The sequence below is a fragment of the Neltuma alba genome, unplaced genomic scaffold (genome assembly GCF_004799145.2).
Source record: "Neltuma alba isolate B1F8T4 unplaced genomic scaffold, ASM479914v2 tig00011648_pilon, whole genome shotgun sequence".
NCBI classification, from domain to species: domain Eukaryota; kingdom Viridiplantae; phylum Streptophyta; class Magnoliopsida; order Fabales; family Fabaceae; genus Neltuma; species Neltuma alba.
The window spans coordinates 12074-31034 of record NW_021636296.1 but is presented as its reverse complement, the minus strand read 5'-3'; the positions used below and the strand labels follow the sequence as shown (position 1 = coordinate 31034).

At 37.9% G+C, this 18961-nt stretch overlaps 2 protein-coding genes across 2 annotated transcripts; both read right to left on the bottom strand.

Moving 5' to 3' along the window:
* Positions 1–1033: 1033 nt before the first annotated feature.
* Positions 1034–6267, bottom strand: LOC114716209 (receptor-like serine/threonine-protein kinase NCRK). The gene is given in 11 exon segments (XM_028901173.1): positions 1034–1603; positions 1776–1900; positions 1903–2005; positions 2294–2527; positions 2715–3011; positions 3152–3393; positions 3552–3821; positions 4159–4272; positions 4643–4747; positions 4994–5063; positions 5908–6267. Coding segments are annotated over 10 exon segments (1794 nt in total). The 5' UTR covers positions 5908–6267; the 3' UTR covers positions 1034–1369.
* Positions 6268–9345: 3078 nt separating this feature from the next.
* Positions 9346–13949, bottom strand: LOC114716207 (E3 ubiquitin-protein ligase WAV3-like). Its single transcript, XM_028901170.1, has 2 exons — positions 13441–13949; positions 9346–11705 (listed from the first exon to the last, which is right to left on the bottom strand). Exons 1-2 carry the CDS (start codon positions 13672–13674, stop codon positions 9786–9788), a joined length of 2154 nt encoding a protein of 717 aa, XP_028757003.1. The 5' UTR covers positions 13675–13949; the 3' UTR covers positions 9346–9785.
* Between the last annotated feature and the right edge of the window lie 5012 nt (positions 13950–18961).

Genomic DNA, 18961 nt, shown 5'->3' with positions numbered 1-18961 from the left:
ATGAAAACCATACTATAAATAGAAAACCAAAGCCTGCAAAGTCCCAGCTCACAACTGGAAGCCAGTTCAATAAAAACTGAACAGCGTCGTGGATTTAGAAGTGAGGAAAATATTGACCAACATTCACTTGTTGAATTCCCCGAAACACAAAATGAAAAATCTGGAAGGAGAGCAGCAAAGCTCTAGGGAGGAGGAGGCCCTGGTTCAAAGAGGAGAGGACAACAACAGCTAAACAGACCGCAGCAGGTCAGAAACCATAAGCTGCAATATTGAAAACCAAAGGAAAAAGAAACAAAAAATTAAGGTCAATTCCCTGTTCCTGGTTTTATGTACATTTCCTGAACAAAAGCAAATGAAGAATAATGTGTTACCAAGAATCCAAGAATCCTCCGTTAAAGGGAGCTGGACCCAGGAGGGGTGCTGCTGCAGGAGGAGGAGGAGGTCGATCCATCAAACACCTAAAAGGGGGTTGCCTCTGTTCTACCCACTCACCAGATAAGGCACACAGGTCATTTTCTACGTGCATCTGTAGGTTAAAACGCTATCCTTTACTCAAGTCCCTGCTCTCATCTACCATTCAAACGGGCATTCAAAATCACAAAAACCAACCCAACTAACATAATTTATGAATACTGGCAAGTCATCCTTAACGGCAATCACGGTCAACCACTTCAACTTCTAGGATACAAATGTTATGCGTCTGTACATCACGTACACATGAGACTTGTGTTTTCAACGGTGAACCTTGGACCCTGGCAAAAAAGTCGGCGGCAGATTGATACTTTCAGCCGTTTGGCATGAGGGAAAATGGAGGCGAGGGGGAAAAAAATTTTAATAAGTTTGATTTAAAAAAATTTTAACAAGTAGGATTAAAAGCTTTTAATTAATTTGTATTACTCTTTTATATTACTTTTTTTTAATTAAAATTTTAAAACCCACCTTATCTAATTTTTTAAATAGAGGTCATTAAGATTTTTCTTTTCCTCCCCTCCCACTATTTTCCACATACCAAACAGTACCTAAATGCAGAACATAGGAGAATCGTGGAATAACCATTTCTATAACCAAAACATCTACTGTGCAACTATAAGTTTTGGACCCCATACCTCTTCTGATACAGTAGAATGGGAGTATCCTATGCCCCCTTTTTCCTGTGCAATACACAAATACGAAAAATGACCTTTGTGAAGAAAAAAAGATGAATACATTCACAAAACCAGCACACGAGATTGCTTCCTTCTTGATATCCCACTGAGCAACGCGCCGGAGAAGGGTAGAACAATTGAATCTGGAACAGAACCGCACTGTTCCTTTGTGGATTCTTCAGACTTGAGGTTCTCTCCTTCTCTCTGTTCATGCCAGGTACAAGTTATGAGGATGAACTAACGTTTGTCACGCAAAATGATTCAAACCGAGGCTCAGTTAGGTCTACAATTTCTTCCTCGGATCCATACCAGCTCCCAGCTTTTGGAGTCGCGAGGACCAAACTATCCGTAGCAGAAATTATATCTGCTTCATTATTGAGGTTTCCGACCCAAAGATTGTGGTCAGTGTCTACTCTACTAGATGGAACTTGCTCTAGCTTCTCTGAATTCTTTGGTTCCTATACATGTAAATGTCCAGAAAGAGGAATAAGAAGGCCAGGATTTGATTTTTCTTTTTTCTTGATACGGGAGGATTATTTTGAATGGCAGTTTTTTCCCCCAAAAAAAAAAGAAGTTAGTTAAACCCAGCATCGCATTTAAGTAATGAGGACGTGAAGTGAATGTGCTCACCTGGAAAAGGATCACTGGAATGTTTCTTGTCCTTCTAGATTTGTCTGGCGATATAGTTGAAAGAATTTGAACGACTTCACTCATGGTTGGTCGAGTATCAGGATCCAACAGCAAACACTCCTTGCTAAATATGCCATTATCTGCATCTCCTTTTCCGGGAAGTTTCCTTTTAATTGTGGGTCGGCTAACTCGGTTATTATGCGCCTTTTATCTTGTAAGAGAGGAGCAGCCTATGACAAAAGAAATTTTTGTATTCCGTGTCAATTGTTGACTTTCCACAAAATATGTGTTAACTGACATTATTGAGCAAGTTCATTTTGAAGCAGGTAGTTAATCATTATTGATCATAGTGTACTTCATACAAATTCATACTGGTGGCAGAAGATCCAATATATTATAAAAATGTAAAAGACATTTATTCATAAAATTCTAAAAAGACTGAGCTGAGCTAAGCATATTAAAGATCTTCCCTATGTGTGAACAAAGGGTAATAAGCTTAAAAGGAGGATCTACAATACCCATATGACAAGGCTTTCTTCTTTGCCTTTAGATTTATAGATAGGTTTTCGACCATTGATAATCTCAAGAAGAACCACCCCAAAACTGAAGACGTCTGACTTAAGAGAGGCTCTTCCAACAATTGCATATTCAGGTGCAAAATAACCAAATGTGCCCTGCATTCTGGCTGGAGAATTTGAACAGCTGGGGAAGTCATCAGCTCGTAAGTTTTTAGCCATACCAAGATCGGTAATCTGCAAGTTGATTATTGAAAGAAAAAAAAAATTATGCCTTATGATGACGCAAGTCATAAGTGATATAATGCCAACTATGGTAAATACTTCTGCAGTTTTCCAAAAGAATTTAATGGGGGAAAAAGCAGCAAGAAATTTAGACTAAAAACCATTATGAACTACCATCTATAACACTCAAGCTTCGTACTTTTGCTTGATAATTTTCATCCAGAAGGATGTTTGTTGATTTAACATCTCTATGTAGAATTCTTGGAGCAGCCGCTTCATGTAGGTATTCCAATCCCCTTGCAGCTCCTATTGCAACTGTAACACGGGTCGCCCAATCCAGACTTTTTCCAGAAGCTCCATCCAAACAGTCCCTCAAATTGCCATTAGCCATGTACTTAAATACAAGTAACCTCTCAACATGTTTCCCTTTTGATTCTAAGCAGTATCCAAGCAAAGGCACCAGGTGACAGTGATGAAGTCTAGAGAGTAGTTCAATCTGCATACATAAAAATTTTGTTGATCACAATGAATGCTGTAAGAAAAGAAAATGTTATAGGTTTATTATCCAGAATCACGGACCATTTAACATTGTATAACAAAACAAAGAATACTGATATTGCAGGCCTAGGGTACAACCTCCGTCAAAAACTCAGAGTCTGCTTCGGTCCCCACTTGAGCTCTTAGTCGCTTCACTGCCACATTAGTACCACCCTTCAGTTGACCACGATATACATAACTACTTCTGCCTAGTCCAATCAGGTTGGAAGCCGAAAACTTTTCAGTGGCATTTTCTAGTACTGCAAATGAAAATTGAATAGTATTTCCATGAAAAGTTTCTCCTTTGCTCCCACACAAGAAAGAGGCCGTCCGAAAGCATCCTGCATACAAATAATATAAAAACATAGTGAAGACAAAAGCCATATGACATGGGAAAATAAGAGTGTAACCCTTGATTTTTCCCACACATTCAGGTAGGTTGAATTTGTTTTTTTCAAAAGAAATAAATTTTAACTAGGCAAACATGAAACTAACTTACCTGAGATCAGATTAAAGGGAGAATTTGCAACAGCTTTTGTTTCTGGCACTGAAGTTCTATTACTAATCAAGATGGCAGTGCTATTGTAACTTGTTTCGTTGTCTGATGAGAATATGGGTGATTGAATAGGCCATTTGTCCCTTCGCCGTACATAGCATGCGATTGAGGCAAGAAATGCAACAGTTGTGCATATTACACTGAGTAAGAGTATAATTATAACAGTCTTGCTGGAAATGTGTTTGTTCGAACCTTGTGAGATGGTGAGAGCTCCTGCAGAACATTCAAAACGCCATAGATTCAGTTAAGTACCTTATCTGTGTACTACTGATTTTCTATCAAATGGACAAGGATGTACGATCATTCCTATGACACAAATACATGGGATTAAAGAGAAGAAGTAAGCTAAGTTTCACAGTTAGGACAAGTGCTCAATCAGGTGAATGTTTTGCATTAACTTAACACAAGGTGTAGTGACAAGGAAAATGTCCGGAGCATATATATGTGTTTCAATTAAAACTAGTCCATCTAAATCATATGGAGGAAGAAATTTTGGTGAAATATTGCAGTGGGAATCCGATATTATAAAGAGAGACAGAAGGAAAGATACCCCAGGTGCAGTTGCAGGCAGTAAAGCAATTCGAACTATGACCATCGGCTTCCACATTAGGAAACCCAGTGGGGTCACACAAGCATGTCCATAAGTCTGCACTCTCTTTGGCATCTACATTTGAGGCAAAGAAGCAAACGCTACTATTCAAGCTAACTTAATATGGATAACGCATATTGCATTGCTACTGTGAGCACATTGACTAATACAATTACCGACAGCTTTTTATATAAGAAAGTCCTCTTGAATTTTGCAACATAGCATTTAGAAGAAAAGGAGTTACCCATATAGAATCTTACTTATCCATTTAGCTGTTGCCAACCTACACCATAATCTTCCTTTAAGGAACATAATTTGGAATTGAAAATAGAAACAGGTTTAATAAGTTTACACCAGGCAGATTCTGCTAGAATACAATCATCAAATGCACAAGCCCAAGCCAAATCAATTGGAACATTTAATGGGTGAAAATGAGGCAGTATACCTGAACGGCAATCACATGATGTAGAACAGTTAGCGAGAGAGGAACTCTGGTTCCCTTGAAAAGAACACCTACATAACCATTTGTTTAGGCTCCCAGAAGGTCCATCTGACAGGAAATAATGCCACTCAGACACACGCAAAAAAGGGACTTGTGAATATTACCGGTCACCAAGAAGCACTATGTGGACTACGAATCCGATAAATGCTTTATATCATCAAAAGAACACAATTGAATCATGATATAAGTTGCTGGGTTAAAGTGTCCATGCCATGGGATGCCCAATACATCAAAAGCAGCTATATCCTCCTCTTAGCATTAAGTAGGCAACATGTAATAAATTGTAATACTAACCACAGAATGAGGGCTGAATCCAGAGCAAGCTAATAACAGAAGCAAGAGCAACTTTGAATTGCAGCTTCATCTTTTACAGCCCATACCCAACAAAGAAAGAAAATGAAACCGTTTAGTGCAATATAAATTTTAGGGTAAGAATGCATCCCATGCTATGAAACAGAGAGATGGGGCGGTATTTTATCTATTATTGGCTATATAACATACTGGAAGTATGAAGATTCATAAGTTATATCTTAGTCAACCTCGAGTATACATTTATTACCGATCTTTAACAATTGAAGCACCATTCAGGTGGCTAATATATATAATTATATATTAGCCCTAGAACATAACACTGAAGAAACTGAAAGAATTTTTCTTTTTCCTTTTTTTTTTCCAGTTTCCAAGCTAGAATTTTACCGTGCCAGTGTATCAAGTCATAATAAAAATTGCAGATGCCAATCAATTGGTGAGCCTTCAAAAAAGCGGAGTTAATCAGAAATATGAAGACAGCCAAAAGTATTCAGTTTCAGCTTTGCTTATTCCACGAACCAGCAGGGGGAAGAAAATGAATGCCAACCATATCAAGTTTGGTAAGAGGAACTCCTTTTTGTGGGCCCAAATTCTGGGGAGTATTTATGTAACTAGGTGAAACAAGTGGTGAAGAAAAAATCCATGGTTGGCCAGGTGAGCAGCAGGAAGTGATGAATTAATTAGCATTTTCAGCTATGATATTAATATTTATATACGGTGAAGAACAGCCATAGATAAAAATCCACAACTGAATAGCATAAACTAATTTCTGGTCAAATGAATTGACCCCCGAGAATGCTGTTGTTGTCCAGTGTAGGGGACTTCCAAAATCATACTCAATACACAAATCTACTAACGTAATGAATCAGGAACTACCAAGAACCTATCACGGTTTCAACCTTCGCAATCTTCAGAATCAGAGGCTTGTATGCTTTATGTCTGGAAATGCAACAGCTTGGTCTTGAAGATTCTCATCAGAATAGGAACAGATACGAGAGCGCAAGTCAAATCAGCATGATGGCCAATGAATTTTCCCCTAGAAAGCATGGACTAATGTAACAAGCAGGGCCTATCTGTTCGTAATCAAACTAGTTCACTGAACTTGAATTAACAGGAGAGCAGTAAATAGACCAATGGGAGCTCATCTACACCAGCTTCCCGGCTTCCAACATCGCCACCCGAATAAAACGCAAGACAAGAATCTATCCGCAAATTAAAATGGAGGATTATGATAGGCAAATGACAAAAGATAACGCGCGGATAGAGACTAATGGGTCTACAAAATCACAAGCGAGAAAAAATTGAGGCTTGAGGTGGGGGGGGGGGGACCATCTACCAACTCCCTGAAAGCAAAATGTTCGCCAACTGAAAGGGACCTGTCAACCTTAAATACATCTACTAAGCGTCGTTGTTATAAAATAAAAACCAAAACCAGACGATTTGTCACTGATTCTGGATTATATCAAGATAAGAAATGTTAATAAGAATATTTTACAGTTGATGGCTAAAGGTAAGAACTTTGTCATCTATTAGACAAGAAAATGGGGAAAGAAATGCATCTTGTGGGGAGATACGACGACTACACATAACTTAGCTTCAAAGACATATATCCGGTTCACGGTCCGTAATTTCGCGCGCAGACAAATTTTAGTCTAACCAACGCAGGTACGCAGCGAGTCTGTGATGGTAAAAGCCTTGTCATCTATTCCTCGGGGTCGGGGGGAAGCTTCTTACTCTTGTCGCGCATTAAAAACAGTGTCATTTCTCATATATTTGGATCTTGTATTAAATATAAGAATTAACTGATTAATTTAAATAGATTAAATTAAATTAATTATTTATAATAAATATATATTATGTTTTTTAAAATATCTTTGTTATTAATCAAATTGAGCGACTAAAACTACTATTATTAAAATAATTATATTAAAAAAATAAATAAATATAAAAATAAAATAAATTAAAATTTTATAATTAAGATGAAAATAAAAATTAAACAAGACGGAAGTAATTTATATAAATAATCATACGCAATACTAGTGTAGTAATGCAGTATATTTCGGTCAAAAAAAGTAGTAATGTAGTATATACGTGGTTATATAAATGATAAGACGGCTGATTTATATTGATGATGTTTCCCGCGGGTCCGACTACCTCCTATGTTGTCCACAGCGGGAACTGCGATTAATATGGGCCCCTCGGGACGAGAGCGTCGGCTAAGGAGAAGTTGAGCAGAATCAGAGACTGTTAGCGGTGATTCTGAATTCACTGGAAAATGCTTACAAAGATCATGTCTCGGAAACTCTTGTCATATGTGAAATAGATCCCCGAAGAATTTTACTGATCCCGCATAATCATTTCTTTTCATTTTTAAATTAGAAAATAACCTATTGGGGAAAAAAAAAGGGTTGGATTCAGGAGGGAAGCGACAGTTGGATGAATGGGGAACAACAAAGCTACTTCTTGAGGAAGACGAAATAGTATTGCGCACCTCGAAATGAAAGATGAAGAAAAAGGAACAAGAAACTGGAGATTATGACCATCTCTTATGATCGGCCTGCGGGAGACACTCACCAGACCAAAGCTGGAAACTTTAGACGTTTCTGAAGCAACTCTGTACCTGCCAACGCGGAATTGGCCGAGATAGGAACATCTGCTGCCTCTCCATCACAATGGAAATTGCTGCCACTGGCACTTCAAGATGCATAAAACTCAGTTGTGCGTAGGGAGGAGGGAGCGCGCCCTGCAGTTTCAGGACTCCAACTTCAATTTTGAAGTGACCACAGAGGAAAAGCATTAAAGCTGGTAATGCGCAGGTGGCATCCGCTGCTTCTCTCTGGAAAACACGTGGCCTTGCTCTCCAGCAAAAACCGTAATATATATAAAAAAACTTTGTTTAATTTTTATTTTTATCTTGAATATAAAATTTTAATTCATTTTATTTCTTATACTTATTCATTTTTTTAAGATAGTTCTTATAATAATAATAGTTCTAACTAATACATTTAATTAGTAATGATATTTTACAAAAGACCACATATTTATTACTAATAACTAACTTAACTAATTTTCTTAATCTACTCAAATTAGTCAATTAACTCTTATATTAAAAACCAATAATATAAAGTATATTTTTTAATATACTAGATCTTCTAATTAGGGTTGAAAATAGTAGTGTTTTGATCTTATTATAGTTGCAATACGAACTAAATCTTATATAGTTAGACTAGTTAATACTACCTCCGGTCCTTATTATAAGACCTCGTTTGACTTTTTGTTTGGTCCTAATTATAAGACCCCAATCTATTTTGTCTCTCATATTTATGCATTTTTTTCCAAGATAATCCTTCTAATAATGATAGTTCTAGCCAATATATTTAATTAGCAAGGATATTTTAGGAATGACAACACTTATTTATTACAAATAACTAACTTAACTTACTTCCTTAATCTCCTCAAATAAGTCAACTGGGTCTTATAATTAGGACCGGAGGTAGTAATACACTACATAAAGTTCTTTGCCAAACCGATATAGAATTTATACCAATCTAAACTATTTTATGAATATGAGCATGATTCAACTTCCCATTTATTTATAGTCAACATTTTTCTTTAATCAATATCAATTATCAATTAATAGACTTAATACTATCAAATAATTTTTTTTTTCATATCGCTTGCTCAGGCTGCTATCAAATAACAAATGAGCATCTTTTTCTGTAAAAATTTGATCTTTAATTGGTCATATCACGGGGAAAAAAAATCATCTTTTCTATTAGATCCAATCGCAGTTGATCCTTCCTCCGACTTCTACTGCGCTATCAAATCATCAATATTAACAATCTCGAGCATTGACAAACCCAAGCCCAAATAAAGAATAATTCCCCTTTTTTGGTGTACTCCTCCTGTACTTAATATAGGACTTAATTCTTAAATTGATTTTGATCTTAAATATAAGACCAATTTCTCATATTTATCAATTTTCTCTAAATTATTCCTATAGATATTCCCTCAACCATAATCAAGTACAAAAGAGAGAGAGGATATTGAGAAAGATGATGATAGTGTTTTAGGAAAAATGTGTTACTTTTCTTATAATTAACTATCTTACCTAACTTTCTTAATTTAATCAAATTAGTTAAATAGATATTATATTAAGGATGGAAAGAGTAGAATGACAACAGCATCGAAGGCTATTAGGTCAAAGATTTATTAAGTGGTAAAATAACATCTGACCAGGCAAATGTTGCACCTACAAAAGAAGCTGATTGCTAATAATTAAAATAATTTTTTTTTTGGGTAGTAATTAAAATAAATTTTATATGGGGAGGACTAGATATGAAATGAATGGGGAGAATACATATTATATCATGTATTAAAGCGAAGAAATTACCAGGAATATCTTCACAGTTGACAGACTATACCCCTCCTTTAAAAGGCTCGCATATAGAATGAAAGAACCAATAAAAAAGCCCAAAAGGAAAAAGAAGAGAAAATAAAAAAGAATTATGCACATCCCTCAGAATCACACTCCGGTAATATCCGGACCAATTCTTTTCCTCCGTCCGCTTCAAAGCCCCATTATCCCCGCCTATTATTATTCTACATATTTATGCTGACCAAATTAGAATCTTTGCCCACCTTAGACTCCTCATTATACCCACCATGACAAAATCACTAGTAAAGCCCCCTCAAAAAAAATTAAATAAGACGATAAAAGGAGGAACTTGAAGGACCCCTCAAGAAGCTTGTAGCCTGAGAAGAAACTTCTGCATCATTATCGTCCGCGCCGTTCAGGAAATGATTTAGCAGGCCGGAGAGAGCGCCGGGCTTGTGGAGAGCCCAGAAGCATTGTTTGAGAACGGCTCACCATGTCCACCATAGACGGCGTTTGGTATGCTTGCACAAGGCTGGTACTGTCGGTGGAATCACCTCTTGTTGTTGCCCTCTGCCATGAATGTGAACTCAATCCTGACAGAACATAAGCCCTTCCAGATTGCTCATACACACGTTGGTTCACCATCCTTTCTTGCATCTCCTTTAACTCAGCAGAAAGAGCCACACATAGCCGATCGCCGGCTTGAGCAGACACGGTCTCAGATAATGCCTTGTGACAGCTTTCCAGGATAGAAACTGCGGCAGCCAAATCACCACGTTCAGCTGCAACTCTAGCATCAGCCATTGCCTCTGCAGCAAGCAGCCTGTTTCGCTGCCGGTCTACTTCCATTGAGAGAGTTGCCTCTCTAGCTATTTCGGGTCTCTGGATTTTTACTTCACTGCTGTCGTTCAAAGCCACCATTTCTTTTGTGATTGGGTCTCTATAAAGACTTTTAACGATAAACAATGACATCTCATCACTGGATCCATCAACTGGAACGTTGACTGTCACCAAAAAGTCCCTTTCTTCATCAGCATACAAATCTCCTACTTCGATAGAAGCCTTTCTTGAATTGGCCATCATGCTGGTTCTATAGCTTCCTGCTTTTACTGAACTAAGTTGCAGTCGGGGATGAACACAGACTATTTCCACCTGCAATTCCTGCACCACCACACTCAAGAGTCCCCCAATACACTGTGCAAATGCATCCTGGATAACATCCTCGGCTTCAATGAAAGAAAATGTACCCCCTGACACCTCAGAAATTGAATGCATTGAAGTAGCATCATGGTCAGCACCAAAGCCAAACACATGCACTGGTATTTGCAAGCCCACCCCATTATTGCGATGAATAGAATTTGGAACAAGTGATTGGTAATCTCTTCCAACATGGGGTCTACTGCTAGTGACAGTGTACGTATCCTGCCCATCAGATAGTAATATGATACTGCCGACCGGATTCTTCCATTGACGGTCAACAAAAACCTTCAAACCTTTCCTTAAGCCCTCGGCAATATTTGTCCCGCCATTTGATACCAAAGAATTAACAGCCTGCAATGCCTCCTGCCGTCCAGTACCAGTCATCCGCCGGAGAGGAAAGATGCGGCGGGCTGTTGAGGAGAAGGCAACGACAGAAAGTCGGTCTGCTGGACCTAGATGCTGTATGACAAAACCCATGGCTCGTTTTAGCAACGCAAGCTTAGTGCCTGCCATGCTACCGCTTACATCAAGAACCGTGACAAGGTCGATTGGAGCACGGGAATTTTGATCCGAAGGCGATGTTTTTGCATTGTTTTCACCATTATTTTGCCGTCTCCCTGAATGAGGAGCTTTGAGATGGATTAATACAGCAAAATTATCACGAGAAACTGATTTTGGAACAGCTGAAATTTCAGGATAGGTTCTGATTTCCATCGCATCAAATGAATCTCCCCGTTCGTTAGAAGGAGTACTTGGAGTTCGTTGATCCAAAGCATCATCATCATTAAAGATGGCAGGTTCAGGAACTTGATAAATAGATGAACTCTGACGACCTGCACCCGCAGCTGGAGGGGAAGGAAGCCGGCGGAAGACAGTTGTCCAGTCACCACCTGGTGGGAAAGCTGGTTGGTTGATTCGAGTCATTCCTTGAGAAACATTAGAAGCAGGGCCCTGAAAAGGCACTTCTTTCCATTCTGCTCTGCAGACGGGACAAATCCGGTTCCCATGTTTTACGTTAGATGTGATGCAATGGAAGTGGAAAGAGTGAGAGCATTCTGCAGTAAAAATGGCGTGCCCCAGCCCTGGTTTCATCGCAGTTAGGCATATTGCGCATGTCCCCTGAAGATAATAATTATAAACAGTGTGAGATGAAAAAGACCACAGATTAGCGTTACAAATTATCAACGAAGTTCCTCGTACACGTCAAATGTTACTCTACAAGTTGGATCCCTCAGATTAAGACGGTTAACAAAGTCGAGTTCGGGGAATTACTCAAGTTTAGTCTTTGAATACGAAATTAACTGCCAACAGACTAAAAGTAACAACTAGAAAACTTTAATTGGAATTCCAGACCCCGTTACTGAAATAGTAGATTTTAACTTCGAAGTCGGAAGCTGCCCAATATTATCCATTCACTACTTACGCTGAGACCTGGTCAACATTGCCTTTAGTTAAAGATTAAAATCACGGATATAGTGGAGCTCTTTAATAATGATAGTTATGATAGATAAAACAAAATTTAGGTATGATGAAAGTTGCAACATGCCTTTGTGGGGGAAAATAATGATAAAAAAGAAGGAAAGATATCCAAGTTCTTTAAATCCGCGAATCTGAGGAGTGCCTCAAGAAAGTATTCATAGATAAAAGAAAAATACGCAAAGGCCAAAGCCCACTAATACAATATAGTGTCTAACACTGTCCCCTTCTGTCGTGATGCAGGTCCACTAATAAGACCAGCGCATAAAAAGGTGAAACAGAATGCAACCCATCCTTCCCACTGATCCTATTTAGATGGCTGATGACCAAATATCGAGGATTCCCAGGCAAATCTCCACTTAATAAAAGGCCAAAGGTCAACGTTAAGTGGTCAAACGCTGAGGATACCAAGGGAAATTAAACAACAATGAGCGAACGACTTTCATATTAAAGCACTAAGACAAATTGAAACTCCAATATTGAAACTTTCGAGACATTAAAAAATAAAATGTCATCAAAAGAAGGGGAGATCAAAGAGACAGAGATGATTCATCGCTCTAGGATTTCTTTCTCTTTAATATTTTTAATGGGGTAAATTTCAACTTTATCTTTGTTCGAATCCAGAAATCTCACAATCAACGGTCGACGGGTCTTTGTGGGGATATATCATTATTAGCACGTAAAGGAGAGAGAAAGAGGGCATAATACAGACATGTAAACAACACAGTAATGGGCTAAAGCCAAGGAAAAAGAACGGTCTTAAATGTAAATCTCATTCAGTTTTTTCTGATAAGCTTAGCCAAGCAACTGGTCCTTAATGGTAAGGCCGCGGTTGAGTTGAAAACAACGCGAGGAATAGTAATCATCGTTCCCGCAATTGTCAGATACGTCACAATCTGATAAGCCCACAACGATGCCCCAACAGAAAAGCCAAAGCCAAAGCAGCAATAAACCAATTGACAGACCTGATACTGATGTGTTTTTCAATCATGTTCATTAAAATTCATTAAAATGTGCCACAACGATGCCCCAACAGAAAAGCCAAAGCAAAAGCAGCAATAAACCAATAGACAGACCTGATACTGATGTGTTTTTCAATTATGTTCATTAAAATTCATTAAAATGTGTTTTCACGTAGAAAGTTTAGTAATTTCGCGGCACCAAGGGTGCAAAAAAAAAAAAAAAAACCAGTGAACGAGCCTCCCCACCGCCACCCAAAGCAAAAATTAAAATAAAATAAAACAGTCCAAAGGTCAGACCAGAATCTCCCATGGAGATTCATTTGATTTTTCATTTGTAGCTGAATCAGAAAAGGCAATAAAAGAGAAAATCTGGAGTTGTTTTTTCAATACACGGAAGTGTGATCGGAAATGCTAACCTTGGGAGATTTGGTTCCGTTACTGGGAAGTCGGAGTCCGGAGGAAGACGGCGTCGGGGTCATTGGGCGGTAACCGGAGCTATGATCGGCCGGCGAAACACTAGAGCGGGAGTGAGCATCTGAAGCTCTGGCGACGGAGTTGAGGGGAGAAGAGGAATCATCTAAAGCTCTTGGAACATAAACGCACATATTCATTCCAAGAGCAAGCTTCACTTTTCTCCATTTGCTTCCCATGTCGGTCCAGAAGGGTAGACAATCAGATCTTTAAGCTGGAAAACTTGAATGGAAACGCAGGAAAGATTTGAAGGAATCTGAACCAAGGAGGAAACATGGTATGGGGAGGGCCATGGAATGGGAGTGAAGAAGATGGAAGCAATATTGCTGCATCTTCCGCCCAATTGTCATTGAATAAGCAGTTTTTTTGAAGGTTTCTTTCTCATTATAATATTTCACCAACTTCGAAGTCGAAACTGCCCCTGCTTTATCATCAGCCTGAATTGAATGACCATTCTAGTTTTGTCAAAGTTTTAATTTGCCTCTGCTACCCTTTTTTTTTTTTTTTGGGTCCCCTGGTCAGCGAAAACATTGTAAGCTTAGCTTGAGAATTATATTACTCCCTCCGTTCTTTATTATAAGAGATGAATAACCGAATTACGTTGATAAAAAAAGTAGTTAAAATTAGTTAAGAACAATCAATGTGTAAAAAATATAATTTTTTTCTAAAATACCCTCATTAATAAGGGGAGAGAAAGCATGAGAGAAAACAATTAAATTATTGAAAGAAAGAGAAGTGTGAGGGAGAGATAGTGTGAGTTGGAGACAATAAATATGGGTAAAATAGGAAATCAACACAAAAAAGTAGGGACAACTTTTAAGTGTCTCTTATATATAGAAATATACCATAAGCATCAAATGTCTCTTATAATAAAGAACGGAGGGAGTAATATATATGGGTGGAATCAAATAAATATATCTACTTTTACCCAATATAGATAAAGTTTGCTACATGTACACATCAATATAGGAGGAAAAATCAAATGGTTCTTCTTCTTCTTTTTTTGCTCATAGTCATCTACATATGCAAAATAGGGATTTGGACTAGACCCCGAAAGGTTAATTTTTTTAAAAAAAATCATTGTTGAATATGCATTTTAAAAAAATTGGCAAAATTCTCAATTAAAATTGTATTGGAGAGAATGACTGGATTATAATACTGATACTCTGTATACAAAATTTGTAAACGATTAACTGTTTTTTATAAATAAAAATTTATCAAGTTATGATCGCTAATAAAATTTTTAATGTGAGATGTTTTTTCCTCCAATATTTCCGTCTTTTTTTTTTCCTTCGGACTCTACTTCTAATAGCTTTAATGATTTTAACTTTTCAATTGACATATCGTTATAATTTAGGTGACTTGGTTTGTTAACAACAATTGTTTAAAGTTTCTCCGGAGGATGACGCAAACTGTTTTTAACCACCATGCGTTGAAGGTTGGAATATAGATAGCAGTAAATTAATTAAATGCCACAAAATGACGTATTTAGATTTAAAATCGTTGACCTTCTGGATAATGACGCTTTAGTTGTATTGTATGAGATGATTAGCAAGTTGGCAAATCTCATGTTAGGCCTATCCCTTTTCTGTGATTTGCTTCTGTGTCTTGTCGTGCAGAGATGGATGATTAATTTAGTGATCTAATCATTGTTCAGAAGACAGAATCGATCAAAGATCATATCTAATTGTGAGGTTGGACCTTGAACCGAACCAGGTCGTGCGATTGTTCGCAATCAGAGATTCAGAGTGAGGGGATTGTGCCGGTTTAATAGTAATTTTTGTGCACATCACTCTCTAATTAATTAATTATAATCCAAGCTGTCTCATTCTCTGCCACCTCTCAGTCTCAGACCAAGAAAAAATTTCTCTGCGACCTCACCTCTCCTCCACCACCGCCACCCTCCTCGGGCTGCAAACGAAACGCATTGCAGATTACGCCGCCTGAAAAGAAAAATCAATAAATCATAGTCAAGGACTTAAGAATTCCAGCCCCAAGGGTTGGCCGACTGGAGGGTGCAAATATAGATATTTAAATGATTTCCACGTTAAAAATGATTATTTGGTCAGAATAAAATTTAATAATTAAATTTACAAAATAAAAAAAATATTTCACACGCTATAAAATCATTTTTAAAAAAAATCCAAATAACCTTAAAAATTCAAATATGTAAAGGAGACCTGTAAAAGTATAATATACGATTTAATTTAAAAAAAAAATTATTTGCGTTTTCAAAATAAAAAAGGAGGATTTTATCATTTACGTAAGATAGAAGAATTATCAAAACAATTTATCCAATTTTTTTAAAAAAAAGAGTATTATAGTTTAGAAATTGGTACAGGCTGTCATGCTTAGGTGGGGGACCGACCAAATACTACTTCCCTGCACAGTTTTACTATTTATATAATTTTTTAAAACATTATATCTATATTAATGGTGTTTCTATTCAGCGTGCTTACGTGCACTGCTCCTTCTCATTTTTCTACGGAGGGACTTGAAGACTGCTTTGTCCTTTTTCTCTTCCCGACGTTTTCAAAAAACGAATACAGAAGACGGAGTAATTAATTTCATTTTTCTTTGAAAAAAAAAGAAAAGAAAAGTGCGAGGTTCATCCAAATCTTTCATCCTCATCAAGTGGAGCTTTCTCTAATTGGAAGGAAACGTCTTGGACTAAACTATGTGCCCATACCAAGAAAGAGAAACCGACGCGCGAGAGAGAGAGAGAGAGAGAGAGATTCCAGTTCCACTAATTAATATCAAACCGGCCGAATACTACGGCCACAAACACCATCTACCCCTAGTTGTTGTTGACATTGAATGCCCAGTAAACTATATCAAAACAGAGCCGTCCAGGTGGCTCTCAGTTCTGATGGCTTCTGGGTAAAGATTAAAAGGAAAACCACTTTTGGTGTAACCAAAAGCAAGGCCATTTATTTAAGCACTATTAGAGAACCTAATCTAAATCTTAGTGCATGACGCAACCTTATCTGTTCTATTTTAATGTCTCCGCCATTGATCGTGTTCTTAGGTTTATTCATTCATGACATGCATAAACCGTTGAAGTCAAGAGTTTTTTGTGATTAAATATGGACAGAAATAAAGCAAAAACCTCTCGAATGTGTTAGTTCGGCTCTATATAACTTTGTTTCTTACCTCCAACTACAAATGGCAGCCTTCATTCTCATTTATGAGACAGAGAAGGAATCACATGCTTTTGTAGGGGTTTCTTCATGGAAGCGATACTTTCAGTTTTTCACAGCTAATAAATTGAGGGCCACAAGCCCACAAGAGGCTATTCAAGGAAAATACCTCGTTTGGTCATCAGACAAACGAGGCCATGATAGCAAACATAGACACCAGTTATTTTCTTTCTTTCTTTCTTTCCTTTTTCTCTTAATTTGACGTAGTGGCCGCTCAATGTCTCTGGACCACCCTTTCTGAAAATGATATGGTAGTCACTAATCACTAATGCGTACTCCATTCGGCTGCAGTCCGACTATATATATGTGTGCGTCTTCGGCTAAGGCAATTCACCAAGTGGGTTTGATTTGGACCCAACCCAAACAGCTTCAGAATCCCAACAAAATGTACAAGGGGTGGGACCCCAGACATTCTTTTCCGTGGAGAAAAAAGAGTGACATGGATTAAAGATATTCCAAACTTTTAAATACGAAACTACAACCGATAGGATGCGAGATCGGCCGTTGAGATGAGCGAGACGTGTCACGGATATATTACATCAGCTCATCACTGTTCAATAGGCGAAAACTGTGGGTTAGGATAAAATAAATTTAAACCTCTGGCTTGCAAACAATCTCAGCATTTGTAGGCTCGCTCAAGCAAAATTGTTTGTAAGTGATGCGTTACATCAGATGGAAAAAGACAAATGTTGAATAATGCAGTGAGCAATTTGCAGGGTCATGCTGAACCTTTATGCACATCTGCCTATGATATGTTATAATAAAGATGGTTAGGCAACAAAGTGTCATTTAGAGACATGATTAGGAGGTGACAAACAAACGCTGCTTTAAGCCTTTTTCTGTTGACTTGCCCAAAAAAAGTCTTGCAGACTTAGGGCTAGGAGAAAGAGGCTTAACCCCAGAAAGAATCTTGGGGATTCTTTACCAATGATACTGGCAAGAGCACTCCATCTCAATCCCCACCAGAAAAGGAAGAAAGCAAAAACTGGGGCATTCATTGCCAAGTAGTATTGACGGTCTCAAAAGGAGTTAAAATGGGAAAAAGGAAGCAGTGCCCTGGGGTCTCCTTGTTCATGTTAACTTGTGGAGAAGAATAACTTTGCTTCCAGAGATAGAGGCTCTCTTTTATAACGGGCCCTCTTAAGGCGGAAGAAATGAGTGGGAAGTTTGGACAACATTGTGACTTGTCTTTTCTAGTGTGATTGTGTCAGAGTGCGCAGTTTGTTTGTGGGTGGCTCATCTTTTCTCCTTTAATCTCTGCGAAGTTGGGTTGTTCCGTTTCCTTAGGCCTTAGCTGTGTCCCTCAAATTTAAAGGTGCATTTTCAACTCTAAAATCCTAATGTTTGAGTTCAATGGATCTCAAGAGATGGCCGGTTTGAATTCACCAATATCTTTATCCATGTGGCTTGTGGGTGTTATGCAGAAGAACGTAAGCTGAGATAGGGAAGGTGGGGAATGGGGATAAGCTGGTTCCACAAAACTGAACTTGTTGCTAAAAAGAAAAGGCCAAGTTTGAATGAAAATTGAAAGTTATATGAATGAGTGTGGTGGTTGTCAACTTCCATAGATTGCCTAATAAAGGAGGCAAAAATGGAAGATCAGGGTGGTGGTGAGTGTCCCGAAAGGAAAAGCACAAAGTCAATTCAAACGGCATCTTGTCATGTGTTCAATGACGGAGAATGGGCTGTGAGCAGGAATTGATTTAATTCAACCAATCAAAATGGTTTGAAGATAACATTGGTTTTTTTCTTTTAATTTTATTATTAATTTTCATTATAAAAGATCACCTTGTTTCGTACCAGTAATTAATGCGTAAGGTCATCATAGAGCCTCTTTTCTTTGTTGACCGAAATGTCAAACTCTATGTTGTCAGAAAAAAATGTCAAAATTCAATTTATATTGTTTAACATGAATTAATTTTCATTGAACAGAAAAGTTTTTCAATTCTTTTAACACACTCAAGAATCAACTTCCTAATTGAAATGCAGACTGTTTTTTTTTTAAAAAAAATCATCAGAATGAAATTTAATCGGGAGCTACATTTCATCAGCGTTGTTGAGCGTAGAGAGGCCATTACTGGTAAAATCAGCAAGGGAGGGTATGGAATTAGCCGGGCCCGTTCGGGTTAGTCAGTTTATATCAAGGAACAAAAAACCGGACCGGGAACTCAACCGGTCCAGGTAGTGGGTTAAGGGTCACTGGTTAGACCGTGGTCGAACCGGGGTCGGACCGGTCATAATAAAATAATATAATTTAATTCACAAA

Bases quoted from the DNA above. Each gene is read 5' to 3' on its own strand.
- LOC114716207 (XM_028901170.1), bottom strand. From the start codon at position 13,674: ATGGGAAGCAAATGGAGAAAAGTGAAGCTTGCTCTTGGAATGAATATG. The intron at 11,706-13,440 runs GTTAGCATTTCC...TATTATCTTCAG, and splicing joins ACGGAACCAAATCTCCCAAG to GGGACATGCGCAATATGCCT.